The sequence below is a fragment of the Ambystoma mexicanum genome, chromosome 9 (assembly GCF_040938575.1).
Source record: "Ambystoma mexicanum isolate Mex_15411 chromosome 9, UKY_AmexF1_1, whole genome shotgun sequence".
NCBI classification, from domain to species: domain Eukaryota; kingdom Metazoa; phylum Chordata; class Amphibia; order Caudata; family Ambystomatidae; genus Ambystoma; species Ambystoma mexicanum.
Genome location: NC_090931.1, coordinates 307,627,595 through 307,654,280, shown reverse-complemented (window position 1 = coordinate 307,654,280; position 26,686 = coordinate 307,627,595). Strand labels below are relative to the sequence as shown.

Here is a 26,686-nt window from a genome sequence, read left to right as displayed (position 1 = left end):
AATACCCAGAAAAATCCCAAAACCAACAGCACCCCTGCTGCTGCCAAGGTGGCAGAGGTAAAGGTCACCCCCGTTTTGGATTTGGAGATGGGGGGGCCTAAAAACCTACCTGCACCTAATAATTCACACCCCAGAAGGCCCTCGGGCCAGTCACAGACAGGGAGTCGAGGAGGTAGTCCCACAAATGGGGTCCCCCGCTCCCCTGCTCCCCTGACTATGTAAGTCCCCGCTACAAGGGAAACCGACCAATCCTGGGTTATGTGTGGACTCCTCCAGCCCAAGGGGAGGGGTCCAGCCAAGCACCTAACCCAGGGAACTTCCCTCCCAACTTCCCACAGGAGGGCAGAAATTCTCCAAATCCTGGGCAGAACTTTTTCTCCAGGTATCCACCCAATTTCCAGCACCAAAATCATCCATCCTTCTTTCCACAATTCCCTGAGCCCAGACAACCTAATCCGGGAGAGGGGAGGCCAAGGGTGGAGGGGTACCAAAATCTTCCCAACCAGGGGTACTACCAGAGAAGGGATAGCTACCCTTCCCGGGATCAGCCCAGGGGAGAAAATAGAGCCCCGTATCAGCCTGAGCGGGTTTCCCAGTTAGAGCGCCAGGTCCAAAATATGGCACGGGATCTGGGTCACATACTGAGGGCTCAACAGAACCCTCAGATGAGCGTGCCACCGCAGAATGCCCCAAACTCTGGACCTGGTCCAGAACAATGACGGGGGCAGCACCCCGATAACACACCGGTTCCCAGGGAGGAGGCACAAAGGGAAGGGGGGTGTAAAACCTTGGAGGAAGCTTCCTTCCCAACTTGTAAACAGCCCCTGGAAAACTAGGAACCGGAAACAAAATCTCCTACCCCTGAAAGTCTGCCACGCAAGGAGCAGAGAGGAGGTAGGAGAAACAAAGGACCCAAACAGACCCACTTTGTGGAGGAGGTTCAGGTCTTCCAATTTGAGGGAGAGGGATCCTCAGAAGATCCTGGGAAAAGGATCTTCTCCTTCAGTGATGGGGGAACTCCTCCCAAGGAAAAATGGGTCCCAAGGGATTCCAATCCAGACTGGGGTGATATGGAGACTGAGCTACCGCCGCCCATCATCTCAGCCCAGAAACCACAATACCGAAATCCCCTGGTTCAAACCCATCCTGGTGACTGCCTCCAAAAAGGGGGCGGCGGCCCAGAACCGGAACCAGGGGAACCCACAATGGCTCTGATCTCCAGTTGCCAACTTTTTCTTTCAGATTCCCAAGGTTCTCCACAGAATTCTGCCCAAATCTCTTCGCTAGCAATGTCCAAAACCAGAAAGTTAGCCCACCAGTTGTCCCAAAATTTGCATTATCTGTGCCCCCTTGAGGAGAAGGAGGGAAGATACTATGCCCCGGTACAAGTACAGGGGCAGGGTACAACTTTGGCACTGGTGGACACTGGATCCCAAGCTACCCTTCTGTCCAAAAGGGCCTTTGAGGAACTAAACGCCGGAAGGGGGGAGAATTACCATATTCCTCTCACCTCTCTTCCCGGACAACTGCAGAACTTTGACGGGAAGGAAATTCCCGTTGAGGGGACTGCAGACTTGGACATTAAAATTGGGCGACACAAGTTGAAACACCCGGTCATAGTAGTGAGTCCAGAGGACACCCCTTGTTTACTAGGGAATGACCTCCTGAGAAGGTTGTCACCTCTAATAGATTGTGTAAACAAGGTCCTCTGGACCCAGACTAGCCGACCAATAAAATTAAAACAGAGTGTCAACCATGTTAGTTTAAACGGCACCTGCCACATGGTCGAACAAAAATCTGACCAAGTAGAATTTCACTTCCAGAACAACCAGATTCCAGACGTGACAGTAATAGCAGTAGGACAACCTACTGGTGATGGGGGGGTCCTCTCTATTTCTGAAAATCAACCTTCCTTCCAGTTTAAAGTGGTATTCCACACTGGAAGGAAACACCCTGAAATTCTTTACTAATCCACAATCAGAAACTCCCACTCCTATAGTCCAGAAAGATGTGAAATCAGCTCAGAGCCTGGCTGATATTCAGCAAATTGGAGAGCAGTTGTTCATCCCTGTTCAGTTAAATGATGGGAAGGACTCTGTTCTCGCTCGAGTGTGCGTGAACAATGGTAAGAGCTTCTTCAGCGAAGCCATGTTCCGCCAACTCCCAAAAGATCCAGCCATTCCCACATTCAAACTGATAGACAAATGGGAAATGGACCTGGAAGCACCCAATTCCAAACATCTCCTGCCAAGCAGGTGTATGCTCAAAATCTCCATTGGCAACAAGAGCATAGTCCACAATTGTTGGGTCGTGCGAGACGTCACTGCCGCTTTTTACTTAGGCAGTGACATTCTCAATCGCTTTGCCATTAGTTTGGACCTAATAAACTTCAAAGCTTGGTCCCGATTAGCGGATAATCCCATGGGCTTTGATGATCCAGAAAAAGCATTTAGGTCAGCTCAATTGCTACCTTATGCAGTTGAAATTCAGATCAAAGAGGAAGTCACCATTCCAGAAAGGACCCGACAATTCTCCCTGGAAATGAAAGCTAAAAGAGGACAACATTTGAAAAACCCTGATGCTTACATACATCTAAACGCTTCTCTCCAACAGCAAGGGTTGGGGGTAAACCCAACTCCATTAGTCAACATAGAACATGACACCATTCTAATAGAGGTGGATAACAGCGACTTAAAGAGTATTACTCTAGCCGCAGGCACCATTATTGGAATGGCGGTTGATGACCGACATTTTTCCATCGATTTAGGAAATGAACTGTTAGGACCAATCCCCAAGGACCGTTTTGACAGTGACAGTGATGACAATACAACACCAGACAGGATTTTTACCTGGCATGGGGAGAACTTCCTAGTGTACACTTCCTGCCCCTATGGTAAGGAAGATGTGACTTGTGACTTCAGGAGGGATGAGGTGATTTTCCAGGTCCATAAGGGTTGCCTTTCCCACCTGAGGCCTCCAGTCCAAATCAGCACTCTGACCAGGGACTTCTCCACCCAGCTGGAGGAGGCCGCTGAGATAGCCAAACCAGAAGTCTTTCCAGGCTTCAGGCAGATGGTGGAAGAGAGAGTCAACCTAGCTGATGCCTGTGTGACTCTGGAACAAAAGCAAAAGTTGAAACAAGTTTTCTTGGATTTCCAAGATCTCTTTGCGGTAGATTCATATGACTGTGGTCGCACTGACATCCACACAACAACAATCCCCACGGACCCTGGCATGACTCCTGTGTTTGTGAAGCAATATCGCTTGCCTCTCGCATCAATGGTGTCCCTTACTGAAATAATTAAGAACCTTGAGTCCCGGGGAATAATCCGTCCAGTCCACAGCACCTTCAATAATCCGGTGCTGGGAATATTGAAGCCAAACGGCCAGTGGAGACTCTGTGCTGACCTTAGGGAGCTCAACAAACGGGTCCATACTTCCCGATGGCCTCTGCCCTACATTGACCAAGGGCTGGCCCAGATCCAGGGGTCACAGGTATTCACTGCAATAGACCTGACCAATGGATACTGGACTGTGCCTGTCAGTAGGGAGGACCAATACAAGCTGGCCTTTACCTTTGGGGGCCAGCAGTACACATGGACCCGGACTCCCTTCGGATACCTCAACTCCGGCAATGAATTCAACATTTTCCTACACAAGGCCATGCCCGACCTGGGTGCAAGGGGTAACCTGGCTTATGTAGATGATGTCCTCATCAAAAGTTCATCTGTGGAGGAACACATAGCGGAGATCCGTTATGTTCTGACCCAGTTGAGGGCCGCCGGAGCAAAACTTTCCTTCCAGAAAACACAGTGGTGTAGAACCCGTGTTAATTTCTTGGGGCATGAGATTACTCCTCAGGGTCTCCGTCCCCAGGAAAAGAAAGTGGAAGCACTTCAGAAACTGAAAGACCCCACAACTCTGCGGTAACTAAGGAGCCTCCTTGGACTGACTAATTACAGCAGAAAGTTCATTGAGGGCTACGCAGAGATCACCAGACCCCTGATTCATCTCCTGAAGGGGGGGGTCAAGTGGGAATGGGGTCCAGAACAAGCCGAGGCAGTAAGACAACTCAAAAGAAGCCTCTCACAAGCGCCCTGCCTAGCTTACCCTGTCAGAAACAAGGAGTTCTTCCTGGAGACGGGGTTTTCTAATACGTGCTTGACGGCAGTAATATACCAAAAGCATGACAAGGTCAATAAAGTAATCTCCTATGCGAGCAAAACTTTATCCTCTGTGGAGGAAAAATTCAACGATTGTGAGAAGGCACTCCTGGCAACGGTGTGGGCATTGAAGAATTACCGCCCATTTATCCAGGGGGAACACATCATAGTGGAGACTCCACACCAGCCTCTGCAATATCTCCAAAGTGATAGAATCCGGCCCGGAAATGTGAGTAATTCCCGAATTACTTCCTGGATTCTGTCAATGCAAGGCTTTCCTGTGGAGGTCAGATATGGCCAAAACAAGAAGAGTCCCCTCGCGCAAGGTCTGGCTGACTTGCATGATTGTGCCAGAGAAAACTGTCTCGAGGACGAAAGTCTAAAAATCAAGGACAACACGGAGGCATACCTTAATTCCCCACACAAAGTCTTTGAAGAGGACAAGTGTGAGGGAATGCCCACTGTCTATGTGGATGGATGCTCTTACCATGTTGACAACAACGGGGAGAAAGAACTGGTGGCCGGCGTAGGGAATGCATGGGTGAATGAGTCCCCAGAACCCTCCGCTGGATACAAAATTGGTCCCTGAAGTAGTCAGGTGGCAGAATTGATGGCTGTGCATCAGGCCATCCTCACTGCTGTCCAGCATCAACTCCACGAACTGGTCATCATCACAGATTCTGATTATGTACGGAATGGGTTCGTGGAGCACCTGGTCAATTGGAAAACCGGAGGCATGTTATGTGCTAACAGCAAACCCTTGAAACATGGGAAGTTGATCCAAAACATTGATGATCTGGTCACATCGAATGGGATGAACATCTACTGGAAAAAGATCAAGGGTCATTCCAAAGTAGAGGGACCAGACAAAACTGGAAGTGACTTGGCTGATCAGATTGCCAAAACCGGGGCCATCCAAGGGGATCTAATTGAGATTGAGTCCCTGTTGGGGGAAATCCAGGTCACTGCTATCACTAGGTCCCAGACAAATGCTCACAATGACCTTTCAATTGCACAATGGAGTAAGGAGACCCCTGATGCTGATTTGATTACCGCTCAGAAGGGGGATCCAATAATTGGTAAATTTTACCAGCACCTTGAGGACCCTGAGAACTTTCCCCTGACGGATACCGATTACATTGGGAAAGAGGACCTAAGAGTGTTGATGAAATGTCCAAAAATGTTCCGAATCCAAGACGGTTTGCTGGTAAGGAAATCCAAAGCTGGCCACGATCAGTGGGTGGTTCCTACCTCATTCCGAAGCCTGATGTTAAGTCACGCCCATGATGCGGCCACCGCCGGTCATAGGGGGTTTCACACAACACTGGAAATCTTAAGAGAGGTTGCATACTGGCCACACATGGGGCAGGACCTTGACCAATACTTGAAGGGGTGTCTTGTGTGTGCACAATTTCAGCCATCATCCCTCACGCTCCGTGCACCCCTCCAAAAGAGGGGGATGACACTGCCATGGTCAGATTTGCAAATCGACTTTGTAGGCCCTGTGATTCGCTCGACTAGAGGAAACAAGTACATGTTGACCGTTACATGCTTGTTTACCAAGTGGGTGGAATGTCTCCCAGCCCCAAATTGCAAGGCAGAAACTGCAGCTGCCCTGATGATTAACCACATCTTTTCCCGTTTCGGTCTACCTCAAAGGATTGAGTCAGACAGGGGCAGCCACTTCACCAGTGAAGTAATGACAAAGATGTGGGAGATACTGGGGGTTAAAAGGAAGCTACACATTGCTTACCGGCCAGCTTCTTCTGGGGCAGTAGAGAGATATAACCGAACCATTGTGAGCATCTTAAAAAAGTTTGTGGCAGATTCTGGGCCAAGTTGGGATATCCGATTACCTCTGGTCCTAATGGCCATCAGATCTACCCCTTCATCTGCAACCAAAATGTCACCATTTGAGTTGATGAATGGACGCAAGATGGTGCTTCCTCAACATTTGCTCTACAGAACCCAAGAGCAAATGTTGATAAATGCCTCCACAACTCATGAGTATGTGGAGAATTTAAGGAAACACCTTCAGCATGCTTTTGCCTATGCTCAGCGGAATCTAGAAAGATCAGCCGAGAGTATGAAGACCCACTATGACCTGAAAACTTCCAGGAAGGAATATCAGGTGGGGGACCGGGTCTATTTATACAATTTCCAAAGGAACCAGGCCAAACAGCGAAAATTTTTGCCTACATGGAAGGGACCGTTTGAGATTATAGACAAGATCTCCCCTGTGGGTCCACATCAACCAGTTGAAGTGTTGCCATCCCAGGCACACTCTGCAACAACTGGAGGAGTCCTCTGCAATCCCAGAGGGTACCGCTCCAGAGTAATTCAATTCCAACCCTAAAAGATCCTACATATAGCCTATCAAATTCTGTGTTTCTCAAGTTTATGTGTTCCTGTCTCTTAATTTAAAAAAAAGTGCATGTTCATATCTGTTGAGTTCTAAAATATATATGCCACCCCACTATATCAATGGTGGGGGAGAAATGTCCATGAATAGGTATTGCCGCTCTTCCTTTCTCGTCCTAGGAGAGATGAAACCAAGGAGAACGACCTAGGGACCGGGAGCAAAGATCCAAGGGGCCCGGGGTACCGCCCAATATTCCCATCAGGACCGGCGAGGAGAACCGATCGATCAGTACCGGATGGAGGAAAAGATGCTGAACTGTGCCATTTGCAGAATTGGAAGAAGATTATGCGGACATACCAGTGCGTGGGTCAAAACTCTTGTGCACCCGACTCCCCATCGACTCAAATTCAAAGTGCAGTCACGTGGGGGGATTTGTTGGTGGTCCTGACCCACGTTTGAGCTATCATGCAGCAACATTTGGTGCTGTGGGCTTAGGAAATCCAAGATGGCGAAAAAGCCCACATGTGCGCCAGAATCTATGAAAACCGCGCAGTTTGTGCGCACACCAAAATGGTCGCCTGACTTACCACCCCCCGGTGCGGGTGTGCTGGGTCAGAAGAGCCATGAGTGAAATGGGGTGCCAAAGAGAAAAACAGCAGTGCCTGTTCGCTAGAAAGCACTTTAAAAATCACCCTTTGTTTCTCTGAAGGCAAGCTCAGAATGCCCATTTCAAACATTGCAGAATATCCAACAATCTCACTGAACACCAGCAGACATTTGACAGAATAAAGTCTTGTGGGCATACAAAATCTGGAAAGAGGATGAGCCTAAAATAATGTTCATAGCAAAACTGGCTGAGCTGTGGATTTCAGCAGTTTAAGTAAATTTGGACTGAAAGACACTAAAAATCTAAATGTTTAAAAGAAATGAGTGACCTACTTTTGAGTGTCACATAGGTTGCAATTGTTTAAATGTCATAGTTTTAAACTTAGAATCAGCATTCTAGCTGCATGCGTAAAAATTGGAAGTTTGATTTGACAGGAAAACTGGCAGCCAAAGGGACATTTAGCTGAGGCCTGGCTTAAAAAGACAGGGAATTTTGCCCACCAGCTACCCCCGACAGGAGTTGAGACTTGCACAACAGCTGTGTTCCCAGGCCTAGCTGCCTTTTGCTGTTCCCACCAAAAGGGATATGACACTTCTCTGATTGAATTACCTGGGCTCTGCAGGAAATTGAACAAAGCCCTGTCCTGACTCAGGGAAATGTTTTATTGGGGGGGGGTTGTAAAAGTGGCTTCCTCATGGAAGGAAAGGGGAGGAGCACTGCCTGTGAGAGCAAGCTGGCTTGGCAGAACTGGAAAAACCAGAAATTCAACCTTGTGCTGGGGGGAAACCACACCCCTTTGGGGCCAGAACATAAATCTAAAAAGATGGATCATTCATAGAGCGGACTTGTGAAAATTTTATAAGTGATATCATTATTCTTGTGATTTTTCTGTGCACATTTGAAGACGTGTTAGGACCCGGTGGTATGTTCAGGGGGGGGGGGGGTTAGCAGAAAAGAGGATATTACTCTAAATGTATGTATGTTAAAAATCTGACACTCCACCACCTAATGCCCACATGCTTTGCGAACATGTGTGTAAATGCGGGGACAAATCCAATATTGGTAACCCGACCAAAAAGTGAAATATGTTGCCATTTTTTAACCCAAGCTCCTAGAAACGACAGAATTGGAAGAGGGGCTACCATCAGTAAATGCATGATGTGTGTATGCAATGTCAAACAACTGTCTATCGGGGAAGTATGTATTTGGATCAGATATAGATTGTGTGTAAAGTTGACAGGGGTGGGTTCTCTGTATCATAAACAGACCTCATCATGATGACACTTCATTTCATTCCCCCAATCAAGGGGAAGAGGAGGAAGTGGCCAATGACAAGTGGAGAGGGGTAGGGCCTAGAAAGCTAGCCTCTCCACCCACTTTCAAAACACATAAAAGCAGACAGTCAGGACAGATAGAGACATTCAATTCCATTTGCTGCGGAGCATGCTGCCGGACCATACAACATCCAGAGATCCAGACTTCAAATCCATCAATCTCCAGAACCTGTAGCAGTACCTAGAAAGCAGAGCAGTATCCAGAATCCAGAGAGGCTAGACCAGCAGAGATCCAGAGTGATTACATTGTTTTGTTGAAAACAAAACTCATACTTTTGCCATAATCGTGATTCACGCATTCGCGAATTTTACCGCGATTCGCGATTTGGTTAAAAATCCAGCCACGTGTGAAAACAGCAGCTTCCTTGCTTTCCTTTGCCAAAAATTTGTTTAACCTGCTAGTTTCTCCTAGATCCTTGCTAAAGTGAGCCTGAACTCATCCCAAGTATATTTCACTCACCCTGAACCTCCTAAAGGGAATTAAAACCATTTTCAGCATATTCCTCACTTCATTGCCAGCACATATAAAAGCATTTTGGGCCTGTGTTTCAAACTTCTGTAGTCTAAGCTTGCTGGGGTGAACTGAATTACATTTGATTGCATTTCTGAGAACTGTGTGCTTCCTTCCATTTCCTTGCATTGCATAAAGGGGGGGGGGTGAATTGTCCAAGAAAGTGATTACATTGTTTTGTTGAAATCATATTGAGTATTTTCTGTATTGCATTTTCATTCCACCTTGCATCCATTTGAAACCATAAAAGTATTGTTGCTATCTTATCCATCCTATAACCACTCATCATTGATTATAAAGAAGTGTGCTAGTGCCAGACTATCCATTATTGATTACTGCTCAGATTAAGTGTGATATTCAATTATTAATTTATTATAAGTGTGATATATATATATATATATATATATATATATATATATATATATATATATATATATATATATATATATATATATATAGTTTAAATTCTCAAATAAACCTTTTAACTTGCAAAACAGAACTACTTCTTGGCTCAGTGGGGTCAGGGGGATTCCAAGAGAGGGGTGTTATATAGGGGTAGTCATCCAGAACTCATGAACTGGACATAAAGATATATCAATAAGGGTTTCCATTCAGTATCCCAGACTAGGCATTGACTTAGCTGTAGTGCTGGATTGAATCCTCTTATAAGGCGTTCGATTCTATATATTGGGAATGGCTCGTAGTGGTTCTAGAAGGTTTCGGCTTTGGCCCGGGGTTCATTAGGTGGATCAAGATACTTTATACAAAACCCAGGGCTAGGGTAAAAAACGGAAAGTATGTATCTGAGGTCTGGGACATATGCAGGGGCACTAGGCAGGGATGTCCACTATCCCCCATGCTTTATGTACTAGGACTGGAACCTATTGCCATCTATTTTTGGAAACAATTCTTCGATGCTGGGATACATCTGGGGGGAGTGGACCACATCATCTCACTTTATGCAGACGATGTGCTGCTATATGTTACAGACCCACAGAATAACGTGCCCACAATGCTAGACGTCTTAGACAACTTTGCGAAGGTCTCAGGCATACAATTTAGCGGGGCGAAGTCCTGCCTCTTCCCTCTAGCTGGCCTCAAGAGCAAGAATATTGTAGAACTTCCTTCTGTGGGGATACAGTGGGAGGTCACCTTGTTTAAATACCTGGGAATACACATAATGCACACCCCTGCACTGATGCACGAGCACAACACGAAGTCAGCAATCCCCGTTTTAAGAAAATCCATGAACTTCTGGGCAAAACTTCCCCTGTCTATGATGGGCAGAGCCTCAATAATTAAAATGATTGTCCTCCCTAGATTCCTGCACAGGTTCCAAAATGTACATTACTACATCAATGCTTCCTTTTTTCGCCTGCTAGAAGTGATACTCCGTGATTTCCTATGGGGGAAAGGAAGACGCAAGATAGCACTCACCACCTTGGTCCTACCGCTTAGCCAGGGGGGAATTCAACTCCCAAACTTTGAGAAATATTATTTGGCAGCGCAACTCAGTTTTGTGACCAAGTGGCTAGCAGACGACACCACATCTGAGACGCCCCTGCTACAACCCTTGGTCTCCCCGATCCATTTGAAGGAACTTATTTGGGCACCCAGCCACCTGATGCGAAATGCCCCCTTCTTGGCTGCCCTAGGGCGAAAAGTATGGCACAGAGCAGAGGCACTCACCCACGCAAAGCATCAGTACTCCCCAGACATACCCATGATCTCGGACCTATGCAGATCTGACATGGACCTGCAACACCTCAGACTCTGGGAAGAAAAAGGGATATATACGTGGGGATACCTATACGACGAAGGAATTTGAAACACTACAGGAGGAAGCTGGAATCCACACGGGCCAGTTTCTGTGGTATCAAAGGATCCGGACTACAGCACGAAACAAGTGGACAACATGGCCGGAGGAACCGGAATCAAACCCTCTGATCACACTATTGTACAGCTTGGGAGAGGGATGGAGACCAGTGTCCCAGATCTATGGCCACTTGAGTGACACCCCCAACCCACGAAGTGCCGATCTGAAAAGAAGATGGGAAACGGACATGGGCCGGGAATTGGCTGATGGAGAATGGGAGAGGGCTCTAGCGTACCCTAAAGCAGTCTCCAGAAACCACAGATTTACACAAATACAACTGAACCTGTTATACCGAACATATTTAACCCCATCCAGGCTGGCGAAATTCAATAAATGACCACACTCTGTCTGCACCTGGTGCAGAGAGAATAATGTGGACCTGATTCACATGTTCTGGTCGTGCACCAAAACACAGACCCTATGGACCACCGTACAGCTGACAAGCAAAAAAGCAGGGTTGACTAGGTACAAGTGGACCCCGGACGAATGACTTCTGGGAACGTACCCCAGGCCGGCCAAACTTAAACACCTGGCAAAAATTAATGGACATCATGTGCATACTGGCAAAAAGCACAATTGCGATGTCCTGGAAAAAACCTGCAGGACCCCAAAAAAAGGTATGGCACAGAGAATTGGAATGTTGGGTACAAGCTGAAACAAAGGCATGGGAAGACAGTGTTGCCAGGTCCACGGATGCCTCGGGCATGACCCTAACGGCCTGGAAAGAACTCAAAGGATCCTTGTTTCACCCCTCGGATGACAAGCCCCCATGAACAAGAACACACCTATGGAAAACGGATTCACAAATAACATCACAGAACCCAGAGAGCAACTAGCCACAACTTCACTGGGTCCTTACAAGCTCAAGTCCCCTCTCCCCACTCCCCCCAGCTTGCCTAACCCCCTCTGAACCGACAGACTGCCCTGTCATGATGGAAGCAGCACTTGGAGACAGTTAAAGTTGAATTGTTAAATGTTAATGTCTTATTACAAAATGCTTATTATCCTCTAACTATGGACATATTTTATGTCATGCAAATGTAAAAATGATAAATGCCAATAAATAAATTAAAAAATAAATGAGGTCACTACCCGATAGTCACCCTGGGGGGTGGTACTCAGCGGGAGGATCACATGGGTGGGTATCCCCCCTCTGGGACAACTATCAGAGGAGAATGCAGTATAGCACCTGTTTACCTTCACCTAACCCTTCTTTACGCTATCTCCCCATGTACATATCTCAAAACCATAGTATTAACAGTATTGGGACTATGAAGAGTACAACCAACCCAAGGGAGATCAAGGGTAGAAGTAATGAGATATAGAATAACTCCATTGACTCTAAGGAGAACATACAGATTAAAAGTACTGAGACGAGGAGGCGGTGCAGCGCCACGAAGAGTACACCTAGGAACCATAATGAGCAGTCTAGTTGTTGCCAGCTACTCATTTGTCAATGTAGAGTAGAAAAGGAAGAGAGACTCAAGGAGCAGTTGTCAAGCCCTCCCACGGAGTTCTAATAAAGAACTCTGTGAGCCCTCCCTTGAGGAGCAAGGAGCAGGAATGCTGTGCCGAAGGAGCAGGGGCTGTGGACCAGTATGCCTCCCTGATAGAGGAGGATACCTTGAACATCAGCGGGGTGTAGAGAACTGAGGGAAGCTGGAGACTCCCTCACTGGAAGAACTAAGTGACAGATCTTCCTTGGAGTAACCCGAGAGCCGGCTAGAGGGATGCCGTAGACAACAGAAAGGGCTGTCAGAGCCTCGCCGGACACACGCTGTGTAGGTCATTGTGCAGGCTGGAGAACCGAAGGCCCACGAGAGACCAGGAGTCAGACCACATGGTCAGACCTAGAAGCTGAACCCAATAGGGAGCAGACCTGGAGACACTGCGACGAAACGCGGAGACCGCTGACAGGCGTGCAGAAGCCTGCAGCGGGAAGAAGCAGTTGCACAAAGCCACCCAAGCAAAACTGTAGCACCATGAAAGTTACCTGGGTTACCATAATGGGTAGTGGAGGAAAGGGAGAGCCAAGGAGCAGGTTGGGGAAGGCTGAGGACCCCCATTTTCCTTATGCCAATACCTGTGTTAAAGTATGAAGAATATATATGAAAACCAGTGCCTGGCAGGTTAGTGAACCGAGCCTGGGTGCGAAACACAAGAAACCAGAGAACAGGGTCTGAGACCCATAAGAAGTCAGGGAAGCCCACGAAAGCAGGGCACTAGGGTCTGGGACCCATACAGAGTTCGGAAACCCCACAAAAAAGCAAAGCAACGGAGCCTGGGACCCACAAGAACCAAGTGAAAAACACAACAAAAGGTCTAGGGTCCACAACAAGTAGGGAAAGTCATGAGGCAACACAGAGGAGTCTAGGACTCATGAAATTGAGAGAGAAAGTACACAGAAAGTTGAGGAGACCCAGAGACAAGTTAGAGGGGTCTGGAACCACAGAAGAGGGAGAGAGGCATGCAAGAAGTGAAGTTAAAGGGTCGAGGACCCACGGCCAGAAGGAGAAATGTTTTCTGGAATCATAAGGTCTACAGTCAAGTCTGGCAGGCTAGTGAAACAGACTTGACACTACATTTGTTAACTGGAGAAGGAGAACAGGAGAAGAGACTCCACCTGATATTTGAGAACTGTGTTTGTGAAAGAGGAAACTCTACAGTCGATCTGACAGGAAAGTACACCAGACCTAAGGTTACATTAGTGAATTGGAGGAAAGGAGGGGAAGAGAGTCCCTTTTTGATACTTGGATATTGTGTTTTGTAAAATACGATAAACTGTGGAAAAGAAGGGGAGGAAAGACGATTCCTCAATCATCCTCTTGTGTTTTGTTTACTTTTGGAGGAGCATCCAACATTAAGAACTTTTAAGTCAAAGGAACATTCATTGTGCCTTTTCACCAAGAACTGAACCTTTGACCTAATAGCCAGATCGAAAGGAGACACACAGTTTTCCTTAGTTAATCTAGAGTGTAAGTTACGGAAATAGGTTTTGACACAGGACAGTGGACATATTTTTTGACTAGAGATCCTGATAGAATCCTTAGTCTTTTGTTGAGGTAGGGCAACCTCTCATAGAAATAGGGCCAGATAGGTTTTACTTTTCTTTTACCTTTTTAAATAAAAGTATTTGCCAACAAACATGCCACCACTGTGTCAGACTCGTACTTCTGCACCCTTACACTACTTACTTAAGGACATCTCTGAATGCCTACTGGAAGTGCCAATTCCTTCGATATAGATTGAATTAATTACTAACGGGAGAGATACACTAGATTAGACTAAAGCCACAAAATAAGTATGATTGCTTGTTTAATATATGTAAAGAGGCTAGCGTGCTCCAGACAAGAGAGCATATCTTAACTGGATGCACTTCATTACAGGAATACAGATTAACATTGCTGAGTCAATATGTACACAATGATCATTCGTTGAATACAGTGGATTTCTTTCCTAGGTTCTCTAGCGGGGAAGAGACTTTGCTAACGATCGCTACTGTTAAACTTCTATGCCATGCAGATTTAGTAAAACTCATTTGATATCGAATAAGTGTAATTGGGGGGCAGTTATGGCTCTGCAATGATACACAGGGGATTTTAAGTATATCGTTTTTTATGTTTGTGTATATTTTGTATTGGGCAAAGCCTATTCTGCTCGCTTTCCTTCCTTTGACTTATGTGTGATGCTTTTCATATTTATTGTTTATGAAGTATGATTTCTGAGTCTAGTGTGTATTGCAATTTTAGAATTGTGTCATGGTGATTTTTAATTTGTATTAGGTAGCTTATGCGCAACTAGTTTCACAATAAAACACGTTTTCCACTTTGTCAGTCTACTTTAATATTTACTAATATTTACTGATATAATACCACGGTTGAAGTTAATCCCTCTAAATAAATAATATAATTCAATACTATCAAAGGGGGAGGTGAACACTCCTGACTCGTCTCCTGAATACCCTGTTGCTTTATCTTTTTTTCCAACACATTCCAACAAGGTTTTTCACTTCTTTTTTCAAATTGTGTACAGATTTGTTTGAGTTTCATACAAGACATGTTTTCAAACAGTCTGTGCATTCTCACAAAACGCATTTCAGTGCATTTCTTTGAAAGAAATCACCTCGTTGCCTGAGACTCTCTGCAGGGGCCTAAGGTGTGATGGCTGCAAGTGGAGAGGCACGAAAGGGCAGAGGGGTATAGCGGGATAAATATGCCCCCTGCCCTGATTTGCCCCTGCTTGCATGAGAAAGAAGCAACGAAGAGACTTGTATGAAGAGTTGCTAACATGTCACTTTTCACTGTTCTTGCAGCTTCCAGATGCAGGCCTCTGCAGGAACGATACAGATTGCGTGGGAGGGGCATCCAGTCGCCAGGGACAAGGTAATGTCTACCACTCATGCAATACTCTAAATGCATGGCCTTTGATGTGCAAGTTGACAATCAAGCAAAGAGATCCCAATTTCATGCTGGGTTTGGCTCCTGTCATCTCTTTGGCTCCTCCTTTCATTTGCACCCGTGCTCTGCTAGGCTTAATCCTTTGGAATGGCTGTGTTTGTGCCTACTCTGCATGCTATCTAGCTTCCTGCTGTTTCATTGAGATAGTCTCTTGCTTGACATCCGTCTCTAGTTTGCGCTGTGCTAAAGGTGGTAGGAAGAGAAGGCAACCCATAATGACAGATCCGACACTACTGATGGAAGGAGGAACATCAACGCCACTTAAGAAACCCCAATATTGAATCCAACTACTCACAATACCAACTACCCCAAGCAGTGGCATTATCGATGTCCCATACAGTGGCATAGAGATCCAACTACTCACAATACCAACTACCCCAAGCAGTGGCATTATCGATGTCCCATACAGTGGCATAGAGATCCAACTACTCACAATACCAACTACCCCAAGCAGTGGCATTATCGAAGTCCCATACAGTGGCATAGAGATCCAACTACTCACAATACCAACTACCCCAAGCAGTGGCATTATCGAAGTCCCATACAGTGGCATAGAGATCCAACTACTCACAATAACAACTACCCCAAGCAGTGGCATTATCGATGTCCCATATAGTGGCATAGGAAATAATTTGGGTCATGCCGAAGGAGAGAATTAACTTTAAATATGAATAACCCCGAAATCACCTTCATCAGTAGTAATTTGCTTTTCTTCCAGGCTAAAAACATAATTTACAGTTTGTTTTTTGGGGCATTGCTGACTCAGTGCACTCTATGGGGGTGCATATCAGCGGCTCGTGCATTTGGGTGGGTTTGGCATAATTGTGTAAGACAAACCGAACTCCCAGAATTAGGAAGCCAGGCTAGATATTCTTGTGAAGGCCCTGAAAGATAAAATAATAATTTGAAGTCACCAAAAGGAATGTGAAAAAAGTAACTGTTTTCTCTGTCCTTTTCTGTAAAAAAAGAAATGGTCATTGTCTGTAAACTGAGAGCCTGATTCTCAAAACCTCTTTTGACGTAAGTGAGATGAGCTAGCCGATCTCCTAATGCGCCAAAAAGGGAAAATCCCAATCTGAATGAGCGCATCTTAGACACGCTCATTCAGATGCCCTCTTAGATGCGCTCATTCAGAAGCCCTGCAAGGTGCACTCATCATTCAGATGCCCTCCAAGGTGCGCTCATTCAGATGCCCTCTTAGATGCACTCATTCAGATGCCCTCCAAGGTGCACTCATCATTCACATGCCTTCCAAGGTGCACTCATTCAGATGCCCTCTTAGATGCACTCATTCAGATGCCCTCCAAGGTGCACTTATTCAGATGCCCTCTAAAATGTGCTCATTCACATGCCCTCTGAGGTGCACTTTTTAAAATGCCCTCTAAGGTGCACTCATTCAAATGCCCTCTAAGATGCACTCATTCAGATGCCCTCTAAGATGCACTCATTCAGATGCCATCCAAGGTGCACTCATTCAGACGCCCTCTTTGGTGCACTCATTCACATGCCCTCTTAGATGCACTCATTCAAATGCCCTCTAAGATGAGCTCATTCAGATGCCCTCTAAGATGCACTCATTCAGATGCCCTCTAAAATGTGCTCATTCACATGCCCTCTAAGGTAACTCATTCAGATGCCCTCTAAGATGCACTCATTCAGATGCCATCCAAGGTGCACTCATTCAGATGCCCTCTTAGAAGCACTCATTCAGATGCCCTCCAAGGTGCACTCATTCAGATACCCTCTAGGATGCGCTCATTCAGATGCCCTCCAAGGGCGCTCATTCAGATGCCTTCTAAAATGCGCTCATTCAGATGCCCTCCAAGATGCGCTCATTAAGAGGCCCTCTAAGATGCGCTCATTCAGATGCCCTCCAAGGCGCACTCATTCAGATGCCCTCTAAAGTGAACTCATTCAGATGCCCTCTAAGGTGCGCTCATTCAGATGCCCTCCAAGATGCGCTCATTCACATGCCCTCTTAGATGTGCTCATTCAGCTGCCCTCTCAGGTGCACTGATTCAGATGCCCTGCAAGGCGCACTCATTCAGATGCCCTCTAAGGTGCGCTAATTCAGATGCCCTCTTTTCCACCTTTGCGCATTTGCACAAATAAGGGGGCATTACAGGGCATTTAAAAGCTCATCCAGAATTCACAAATGGGAAGTCCTTTTAAATGCCCTGATTCAAGCATCGTCCCCCTGTGTGTTCTGAAACTGGCGCATAGGGAAGCAGATATCATGGCAGGGTCGCTTCTGCCTCTGCCATGATTTTTGTTTCTTTTAAGTGTGGCAGCTGCTGGAGACACTGCGATTGTCACACTAGCATTAAATAGAAATGCTTTTTTTTAATGGGCATTGAGGGTCCTTCAATAGCCCGTCTCGGTGAAATGGACACCTCCATTTGGAGTCCTACCAGGCTTCAAAATGAGGGATAACATAAGGGTCCACATGACTCAGGATCATGCAGTAACAGTATGCAATATGCAGTAACAGTAAACACATTTGGCAGATAGGAAATACCGCCAGAATCATGAGGACTTAAGTTAAAGACAAGTTTGCGTAGACAGCAGAATATTACGGAAGGGTTCTCTTTTATTAAGGGGTCTAATAAGATTTTATCCCAATTTCTTTAGAGTCTGGTGTGTATCTAATCAATTGCTTTACACCTTCTAAACAAAGGATTGTGGTTTACCTTTTACAGCAATGATATTTCATTGCATTTCACTCCAAGTCCCTCATTAGTTAGCCTTTGTTGCCTTCCGTTACTGAGCAGACATGTTGTGGCATGGTCATGCGTGCTGCTCTATCTGGGCTGGAATACTGAAACAATCCTTCCCTGGATCCCCCAGTACTCTCATTGAGCACCCTGAATGCTTTTGCTCCTCTCACCATATAGCAGCGAGGGGAAGAGTACACCTCTTTCCCTTTACCTCCTAACATTGACACAAAGACTACAAAAAAGAATCCGACTCAAGGTCACGTGCATTGTCCACAAAGCCAGCTGCTTTAAAATTCTGCTCATGTCCTCTTGTCCAAAGTCACCCACTACATACTAAAGTGACATATCTGCAGTAACAAAATCATAAGTACCCCCAGCCTATTCACTTTCAGAACAAATGCACAGGATAGTTTCCTTTTCCATTTAATACTTTTTTTTTAATAGTCAAAACCCTTGTGATATAGTCAAAACCAATGAAGTACAAATTTGACTTCAATTTCGGAAGCACAACTTGAATGCACCCTTCCTCCCTGCAAACACAAGGCAGAGGAGCAGGTGAGTCCAGGATAAAAAGCAACATGTAACGGTTTGCTGAATAATCAGGTCATGCACTACATCTTGGCCTGTATTTACAAATGTGTGGGTGGCCCTCTACTCAGAACGAGCATGGTGAAATAGCCCGTTCTATGGGATGTATCCCGCTCAAATGGTTCTCCTTCAATCTTTTAGCTCCCTGTATCCTTCACAGCAGAGAAATAACCTTTGGCAAATCGGTCTGGTCCCACCCAGTGGCACAGTCCAACAACGAAGTGCTAGGCTAGCCTAAATTGACTGCGCTTATCCCTGAACTGATTGTGCCTAGCCCTATATTGACTACACCTAGCCCTAAATTGATTGTGCCTAGCCCTGAATTGGTTGTGCGTAGCCCAGAATTGATTGTGCCTAGCCCTAAATTGATTGTGCCTAGCCCTAAATTGACTGTGCCTAGCCCAGAATTGATTGTGCTTAGCCCTAAATTGACTGTGCCTAGCCCTGAATTGATTGTGCCTAGCCCTAAATTGACTGCGCCTAGCCCAGAATCGAATGCGCCTAGCCCTAAATTGATTGTGCCTAGCCCAGAATTGACTGTGCCTAGCCTTAAATTAACTGTGCCTGGCCCTGAATTGATTGCGCCTAGCCCTAAATTGACTGTGCCTAGCCCTGAATTGATTGCGCCTAGCCCTAAATTGACTGTGCCTAGCCCTGAATTGATTGCGCCTAGCCCTAAATTGATTTTGCCTATCCCTGAATTGATTGCCCCTAGCCCTAAATCGATTGTGCCTAGCCCAGAATTGATTGTGACTAGTCCTAAATTGACTGTGCCTAGCCCAGAATTGATTGCGCCTAGCCCTAAATTGACTGCGCCTAGCCCTGAATTGATTGCACCTAGCCCTAAACTGATTGTGTCTAGCCCTGAATTGATTGCGCTTTGCCCTAAATCGATTGTGCCTAGTCCTAAATCGATTGTGCAACCCAAACACAGCAGATGGGACCAACAACCTACTACTGCCACTGAGCCTAAACTGATACCCAGCCTCAGTAACATCACTTAAACACTTAGCAATCCCACCACGCCCAATGATGCATTTAGCCACACCACCCTTCCCCCATCACACAACACTTCAAAACCTAACACTGTCAGCGAAACTACCATAAAGGGCGGTCTCATAAGCGCTAGATCCCTCCTAGCACATGCCCTTGACATATCTGACCTCATATCTACCAACCATCTTGCCCTCCTAGCGGTCACAGAAACCTGGCTGCACCCTGCAGCAGGCCCTGCACTCTCATTAGCCAGACCAGAAGGATTCACAATGTACAGAAAAGATAAAACGGGGTCGTGGCCAGGAGCGCCAGCGATGCGGCTGCTTCCTTGAGGGCCTCTGTCCGAGACCCACGGCATCCAGCATTTAATCAATCCCTGGCAATCAGATTGAAGGGACTGATGGAGTTATGGCGAGCTGATATGCTGGGGCACCCGCCGATGTGCAGCAAGGCTCCACTGTCCTCCGATTGAGCACTGAAATGGCTCGAATTCTCCCGCGCTCGCTGTTCGGCAGCGACGCTTCCAAGATGGCGGAAGGGACCCGCTGATGGAGCGGAGGAGGAGCTGAGAGGAGAGATTCCTCGCTCCGTCGCCCACGGCAAGATCCCGTAGCTTCCAAAGTGCTGACGGGGACTGTGCCGTGAAGACGGAGGGCTCCCCTCTTCGTGGGTGAGCAGCGAGGAGCGCCGGAGCTGGACCCGGAGCGGAGACTGGGAGGACTGCGGCACCCGAAAGCGGCGACAAAAAAGAGGTGAGCCCAACCCTCATAAGCATCGGCCCTGCGGAGTGAGCAAAGCACTTGGCCCCCTAGGCACTCATTAACTGAGGGCTCCGGAGCCTCGCTCTGACTCGGCCCAACAGGGGCGAGTCACTTGAGCCCCTGACAAGTGGCGGTACTCCGGCTCCCCCTCCCCCAACACCACCCCAGCTACGGCAGAGGGACCCAGACACAGGAAAGGAGAGAGCCCCGCTCCACGGCCATAGGAGCCTGAATCTGGATCCCCGCTGGCCCAGCCACCTGACGAATTCCTGAGGCGCCCCTGCCCACCGTCACCCTGATATCCTGGATCTCAGCCCTGGCGTAGAGCTTAAAGCATCATCTCCCCGGCACGCAGTCTCACTGCTTCTTTCCTGCCAATCACACCTGAAGCCTGGTAGCCAGCGGACTGAATCCATCAGGCTATCATTCCTGGTGACCAAGGAGTTCCCACAGCAGGCCCTACCATCGTCAAATCCTTTCCTCCACGTGCCCCCAAACAAAGAGATCTCTGAATCCTGACTGCCCTCCGCAACCCAGCCAGAAGAGGAACCCCAGGGTCACTGTGCTAGCAAGATGTCGAAGCTCACTAAAGCAACCAAAACCTCTGACATTTCCACCATGCTCCTAGCAGCGGATAAGGCAAAGAAACCGCCCCCCCCCCCTAAACTCACCCCACAGAAGGCCCCTGAAGAACAAGGTAAGCTGGCCACCAAAGATGACATCTTGGCCTTCATGCGGGACATCAAAGCTGAGTTTAGGTCCTGCATGACCAAGATCACTACACGTCTAGAACAGACGGACCAACGACTCACAGAAGCCGAACAGAGGGTGGGAGAGGTCGAGGACTTGACCCAGAGCCATGACGCAACATTAAGAGAAATGCGACGCGAGATCCAAGCGCTCCAGAATAGAAGCGAAATGCTCGAATTTAAGCAGGAGGACCTGAAGAATAGGGCACGACGGAATAACCTGTGCATTCGAGGGGTCCCGTCGTCTATCCAAGACAGAGAGTTACCTGAATACATAAACAATTTTTTCCAGGCCCTCCTCCCGCTCACGGACAAAGCCCAACTCGTCCTGGACCGAACCCACAGGTTGCGCCCGAGGCGAGGGGTAGACTCAGACGGTCCCCCGGACGTAATCACTAGGGTCCATTTCTACGCCACCAAAGAGGCCATCTTGGCAATAAGCCGCACCAAGGACAAGCTCTCATTCATGGGTACCCCACTCCAGATATTTCAGGATCTCTCCCTGATGACCCTACAGAAAAGAAGAGCTCTCAAGCCCTTGACCCTGTTCCTCCAAAGCCAGCAGATCCGGTACCGATGGCTGTTCCCTTCCACTCTTCAATTCACATACCATGGAACCCTGCGCAAAATCAGCCATCTAGAAGATGCGAAGTCCATCTTGCACCCAAACTCTCCGGAAGCCTCGCTCACCTCCAGTCCACATCTCCCACCAGAAGAACAGGATCAATCACCCCAAAGACAGCAGCAACAATCCTGGTCTAAAGCACAGAGACGCCGGAAGATGAGATGATCTGGTCATATCCTTCTATCGTGAAATGACCGATCCCAGAACCAAAGTGGAACACAACAATGCCGCGGGCCCCGAGCGGCCCACACCCCACTCCGAGGAGTATGTCACCAACCCACCCTTGGAGGCGAACCAAGTTCAATGGTTCTACCCCTGCCCCGTTGGCTGGGAAGACTGTTTATGCCCCGTTGGCCGTGGAGGAGGCTGCACAGAAAACCCTGGCCCCCCACACATATTCAAGTTCACCCTCCCGTTCAAGTTTACCCTCCCGTTGGAGAGGTAATAAAACACGACCACTAGAGAACCGCATTGTCACCAAGCTCTTAGATGATGCCTGAAACTTACAGCTCTCCCCCCCAGAAGCCACCCCAGCCATTGAGGAAAGACCACAAAGCCCCTCAACCACACCTAAAAGTGAAGTTCCTGACCCTCAATGTCAGAGGCTTAAATGGGCCGCAGAAGAGGAAATCCATGCTACGGCGTCTACAGAATGAAAAGGCCTCGGTCGTATTCCTTCAGGAAACCCACCTGATCCCAGCAGATTTCATTAGGCTCCGCGACAGACAATTCCCGTTACAATTTCTGGCATCGAACGGCACCAAGAAAGGTGGAGCAGCGTTACTCATCGCTAAGACACTTAGACCACAAATCTTAGACACTTTACTTTGCCCAGACGGCCGCTTCGTAGCAATTAAATGCCGGATCTACGGCCAGCTGTACTCCCTCATTTCGATCTATGCCCCGAATGATAAACAGGAAGAGTTCTACTCAGCCTTGGAAGGTGCCCTCTGGCCATTCGTTGAGGGACAGACAATAATAGGGGGAGACCTCAATGGAGCCCCTGACCCAATCAAAGATAAGTCTCACCCCCAGCTCGTAAAGACTATAGTGTGGCAACAGCCCTGCTCAAACTATTCCGAACCCTAGATGTCGTCGACACCTGGAGAGTCTTACATCCGGAAGTCCACGACTACTCATTCTACTCTTAAGTACACAGAACGTACTCCCGCATCGACCTGCTGCTGGCTTCCCCCCAAGTAATGGTTTACACCGATGATGTAACCATAGGTCCCAGAATCCTATCGGATCATGCCCCGGTCATGCTAACATTGAGAGCCCATGACCCGGATCCGCTCCCAAAACGCAAGTGGTCCCTATATGACCCGATCTTGAATGACATGTCACTGAGGGACGTGGTAGCGAAAGCTATCAAAGACTACTTCAAGGAAAATAAGACACCTCACCGGCCAATACGTGGGATGCAATGAAAGCGGTAGTGAGAGGGGTCCTAATCTCACAAGGAGCGGCCTATCACAAAAAGAAGCGACAGTCTCGCCAGATCTTACAGGATGAAGCAGGGGCATTGTTAGGGGGGGGCTAAGGGGGCTATAGCCCCTGATCTTTTGGTTGTAGCCCCGGATAGAATCTCAGGAGCTACAGCCAAAAGACTAGCTAGCCCCCAGTCCCAACAGTTCCGACATCAGCTTAGCCCCGGGTCTTTTCCAGACCTAGCAACTCCCCTGGGATGAAGTAGAGAAAGCGGAAGCTGTATGTAAAGTAAAAAACAAGACGCCCAGAAGCCATCGAGCCCTGCAGATAGCTTGGAAGAAGCTAGAAGCACATTATGCTGAAGACACAGCCCAGATTCTCGCCAGAACTAAGCAGAGCTACTACGCCAAAGGAAACAAGGCCAACAAACTTCTGGTGAAAAATCTGGCGAAGACCAGAAAGAGAAACTCCATCCTGGGCCTCCGTGATTCCCAGGGCAGAGTCCAGTTCGCAGAGGGAGACAAGCAAAGTATTGCAGTAGCTCACCTCACAGACACAATGACAGCTTCCCCGAGATCGCCCGAAGAGCAGCTCTCCTACCTGCTAGACGCAGCGCTTCCCCAGATCACCCCTACGGTACGAGACGAGCTAGAGACCCCGATCACAAGTGAAGAGGTCGACAAAGTCATCAAGAGTCTGAAACCAAGGGCTCCGGGTCCAGATGGATTCTCGACCCGCTTCTACAAAGTCTTCCGCTCCCAGCTGGTGACCCCCCTGACATCGCTCTTTAACTCTTTCGTTGCTTCGGGGTCAATTACCCCATCAATGCAGGAATCGATCACTGTCCTCGCCCTGAAGCCGGGAAAAGACCCCAGAGACATCACGGCGTATAGACCCATCTCCCTATTAAACCTGGACGCTAACATTTACTCAAAAGTCTTGGCTAACCGATTAGCGAGGGTGCTCCCGGACATTATCGACCCAGACCAGACGGCAGGGGCTTTGCTAGGGGGGGGCTAAGGGGGCTGTAGCCCCTGATCTTTTGGTTGTAGCCCCGGATAGAATCTCAGGAGCTACAGCCAAAAGACTAGTTAGCCCCCAGTCCCAAAAGTTCCGACAACAGCGTAGCTCCGTGTCTTTTTCAGACCTAGCAACTCCCCTGCCAGACGGGATTCGTACTGAACAGATTCGCTGCAGACAACGTCCTCAGGGTCCTAAATCTGGTCGAAGTCACTCAGCGAGATGCGCGAAAATTGGCTGTGCTAGCTTTAGATGCAACCAAGGCCTTTGACAAAGTGGACTGGTCATTCCTCTGACTCACCCTAGAGTCCTTTCACTTCGGACCCGCATTTCAAAAACTCGTCTTGGCGAACTACCAATCTCTGAAAATCTTTCTCCGCGTTAACGGCTCCCTATCTAACCCGATTCCTTTATCATGCGGCACCAGGCAAGGATGTCCCTTATCTCCCCTGCTCTTCACCCTGGTCATGGAGCCACTGGCCCAACGGATCTGACAAAACCCCAGAATCAAAGGCCTCCAAGTAGGCCCTACTCAACATAAAATAGCACTGTATGCGGATGATGTGTCGTTAACCATATCGGACACCACCCAATCGCTGAGGTCCGCACTGGCAGAAATTCATCGCTTTGGTAAAGTATCAGGATTTGCGATAAACTTCGCAAAATCATCAGCTCTAGGGGTGAGACTGGAGCAGGAAAATAAGGATTCCTTCAGAGCCCTCTGCCCGATCCAATTTAGCGAAAAGTCCACCCCCTACCTAGGAGTACAGATCACAGCCCGACCGGAAGATACCTATCAAGCGAATTTTCAGCCGCTATTCAAGACCTTGGAGGAAGACCTCAATCGCTGGCTCTCACAGGAGATCTCGCTATTGGGCCGTATAGCGGCATTTAAAATGAACCTCCTCCCATGGCTGCGTCACACTTGCTCGGCCATTGCAGTTTTGATCTCCGGGCCCCCACTCTTGCACCTCCAGAGGAATGTACTACGCTTCATCTGGAAAGGTAAAAAGTCAAGGATCACGATCAGGACGATGCTGAGCAGTCCGAACTTACGAGGCGTAGGGGTCCCAGACCTCCAGAAATACCAGATTGCGGCCCAGCTAGCTCAACCTGGAGGCTGGACAATAAGTTCGAACAGACCTAGATGGGTTGAGATTGAACAATCCAGCTTAATCCTCCCCCTCCGCTTTCTCTTGCATCTTCCTCCCGTCCTACGGAGAACGTGGCCGGCCATCCTATCTTCCACCAAGCAGACTTTAAAAGCTTGGGAATGGACACGTAAACAGAGAGGAATCCCAAGAGACCTAGGCCCAGCTTCTCCGGTATTTCATAACCTGGCATTCTCCCCAGGAGCCCATCCAGCGAACTTTAAGAACTGGATCGCCGGCGGCCTCAGCTCCCTAAGCCAGCTTTTTGAGGGGAATCGGCCACACACCTTTGAACAATGCAAAAACACCTCTGGCCTGGCGGAAACAGACCGATTCACATATGCGCAACTACGGCATTGGTGTTCCCATCCAGCAACATGCGAGGCAGCAACACGAGACCTAGACCCTACAGAGCTGACAATCGCAGATCCCCCACACCGAGGGCGAATCTCAGTGATGTACAAGCTGTTGCAGACAAATTTTCTCGTCGCTAGAGCAACCTACATGAACCAATGGGAAACAGATGTAGGACACCCAATAGAAGACCAGGTCTGGTCAGACATTTGGTCTTGCACGCAAGCATCTTCCTTCTGCATTACTAATCGAGAGTGTGCCCATAAACTACTTCTAAGATGGTACCACCCGCCGCTCAGACTGCATCATTTCAACCCAGCCTTGGACCCTCGATGCTGGCGTCGATGCGGCCTCCAGGGATCGTTCATTCATATGTGGTGGTCTTGCCCAGTGATTGCAAATTTCTGGTACCAATGCATCACCACCATAGCAGACATAACTGAGATAATGCTGCCCTTGGAGCCAGAACCAATTCTATTAGGAGCCCCGATCCCAGGCATATACCCAAGATCGGGTAGAAGAGCCACCCTCCTTACTCACCTGCTCCTGGCTGCTAAAATCACGGTGGCACGAACCTGGAAATCACCGGAAGGACCCCTAATGATCCTATGGTGGCTGAAACTCTGGGACATTTTTGTCGCAGAAAAGATTACGGCGGCAAACAGAGGCCTCCTTCACCGCTTCACGAACATTTGGTCCCCAGTAATAGACTATGACCAGAGCTATCCAGCTCTAACTTTTAAGCCACGGGCAGTAGCAAATGCTCTAATGGCTGGGAGCACGGAGATGATACAATGAACAGAAGAGCAAGATTTGGACGTTAACTGAGGGGGAATGGGAATGGGGTTGGTATGGGAGGAGATGATCAATGAGCTGTATAGATTGTCAAGAAAGAATATGTTGTAATCTACTTTTCTCTGGTGTGTCGATCAAAAATAAACATGTTTAAAAAAAAAAGAAAAGATAAAACTACCACCAAAGGAG

The 26,686-nt window shown here is 47.9% G+C and overlaps 1 protein-coding gene across 2 annotated transcripts in view; it reads left to right on the top strand.

The window, feature by feature from the left end:
* The window catches only part of P2RX1 (purinergic receptor P2X 1), a 443,061-nt gene that overhangs the window by 182,886 nt on the left and 233,489 nt on the right, over positions 1-26,686 (top strand). For both annotated transcript variants that reach the window (XM_069614712.1, XM_069614713.1), the window contains exon 4: positions 15,166-15,235. In XM_069614712.1, coding sequence (XP_069470813.1) covers positions 15,166-15,235 — 70 coding nt within the window. The remainder of the gene's footprint in view (positions 1-15,165; positions 15,236-26,686) is intronic.